The following is a 2054-nucleotide window of genomic DNA, read 5'->3' on the forward strand; positions in this document are numbered from 1 at the left end:
GAGCAGGGTCCGGGGGGCTTCGGGGGCTGTGAGGGGTACAGGGGATGGGGGGATCCCGGCGGGTGGGGGAGGTTTTGGGGGGCTGAGGAAGGCACCACTTCAGATCCCCCCTGTAGGGCCCCCAGTTGTCCCAGTTGCGGCTCTGGGGTTCCCCCAGTTTCTCCAGTAAGGGGGTGGGGTGTGGGGGGTTCCTGTGCCCCCCCTAACCCCCCCATCTTCCCCTCCCCTGCAGCTTTACGGTTCTGCCCTGTAAGTACTGGGGGGCACTGGGGGGCACTGGGGGTCCCCTTTACCCCCCTTTGTCCCCCCCGATGGACGGGGGGCACTGGGGGAGGGGCACCCCCAGCCTCCCAGCCAGGATCTGGAGTTTGGGGGTCCCAACCCCCCCAGAAGGGGCTTGGGGGTTCCCTTCCCCCCGTTGACCCCCCCCTTGTCCCCCCAGTCGGGTCCCCTTTACCCCCCTTTGTCCCCCTTGATGGACGGGGGGCACTGGGGGAGGGGGCACCCCCAGCCAGGATCTGGAGTTTGGGGGTCCCAACCCCCCCAGAAGGGGCTTGGGGGTTCCCTTCCCCCCGTTGACCCCCCCCTTGTCCCCCCAGTGCCGAGAGCTGGCTGCCCTGAGGAGGGGTCCCCCCGGGCCGGCGCCCCCCGCCCGGAGCCCGCGGGGACCCCCCCGGCCCCCCGGCACCGGCGCTGCTGACGCTGCAGGGGGGCACCCCAAAACCCGGCACGGGGCTGCGGGGACCCCGGGGACCCCCCGGAACTGGGGGTGCGGGGAGCCCCCACATCCCCGCGGGGCGCCACGGGGGAGGGGGATCCCCAGCGCCCTCCGAAATGGGGGCGCAGGGACCCCCCAAAAGCCCCCGGGGCACCACGAGGCTGCGGGGACCTCCCGGCCTCTCCAGAGAGGGGGTGCGGGGACCCCCCAAACCCCGCGGGGACCCCCAACCCTCCCTGGCACTGAGGAGCTTGCAGGGCCGTGTCCCCCTGTCCCCGAGTGGGGATGGGGGGACCCCCAGGACTGCAGGGACCCCCAGGACTGCAGGGACCCCACGGTGTCCCAGGGGACCCCACGGTGTCAGGGGGGACCCCAGAGTGTCCCAGGGGACCCCACGGTGTCACAGGGAACCCCACAGTGTCATGGGGGACCCCAGAGTGTCCCAGGGGACCCCACGGTGTCGGGGGGACCCCAGAGTGTCCCAGGGGACCCCACGGGCCTGTGGCCGCCCGCTCTGGGGGAACCCCGGGCTCGCTGTGTCCAGGGGTGAATAAAGAATTGGAGCATCGGAGCCTGGCTCGTCCCTGTCCCTGTCGCTGTCCTGTCCCGGGCTGGTCCCGGCCCTGTCCATGGTCCTGGCCCTGTCCCTGCCTTTGTCCCTGTCCCGTCCTTGGCCCTGTCCGTGGTCCTGGCCCCGGCCTGGCCCTGGCGTGTCCCTGTCCCTGCCGGTGGCACGGGGAGCGGGGCACACACGTGGCACCGGGAGGGCACATGGCGTGACACAGGGTGGCACACATGGCACGGGTGGCACACGCTGTGACACAGGGTGGCACGGGTGGCACACGCATGGCACGGGTGGCACACGCTGTGACACAGGGTGGCATACATGGCACGGGTGGCACACATGGCACGGGTGGCAAAGGTTGGGACACCCCCACAAGTGGCACCCCCCAAATGGGGGACCCCAGATGTGGCACCTTCCCACAAGTGAGACCCCCCCCCACAGTGTGGGGCATCCCCCCCAATCTGGGACAAGCCCCCAATCGCAGGATATCGCCCTCGACAAATGTGGGACCCCCCCACACGGGGGGGCACCCCAAGTATAGACCCCCCAAAAGTGAGATCCCCCCCAGTGTGGGACCCCCAAGCGTGGGACCCCTTCAAAATGTGAGACCCCCCCAAATCTGTGAACCCACGTGAGCCCCCCCCGTGTGGGACCCCTCCAGGAGGGGGACCCCTCAATCTTGAGACCCCCCCCGGGCGGGGGACCCCCCCACACGCCCCCCCCGCTCCAGCCGGGTCCCGGTGCCGGGGGGGGCGGGGGGCGCGGGGGGTG

General features: G+C 71.5%; 1 protein-coding gene across 1 annotated transcript in view; it reads left to right on the plus strand.

Moving 5' to 3' along the window:
- IMPDH1 (inosine monophosphate dehydrogenase 1) overlaps nt 1–1100 on the plus strand; it is a 9784-nt gene extending 8684 nt beyond the window's left edge. Inside the window, exons 14-15 of the mRNA XM_039704568.1 lie at nt 233–249; nt 600–1100. Coding sequence (XP_039560502.1) covers nt 233–249; nt 600–700 — 118 coding nt within the window. The 3' untranslated portion in view covers nt 701–1100. The remainder of the gene's footprint in view (nt 1–232; nt 250–599) is intronic.
- Nucleotides 1101–2054: the final 954 nt, after the last annotated feature.

This window comes from Passer montanus, unplaced genomic scaffold (genome assembly GCF_014805655.1).
Source record: "Passer montanus isolate IOZ18808 unplaced genomic scaffold, ASM1480565v1 scaffold177, whole genome shotgun sequence".
Classification (NCBI taxonomy): domain Eukaryota; kingdom Metazoa; phylum Chordata; class Aves; order Passeriformes; family Passeridae; genus Passer; species Passer montanus.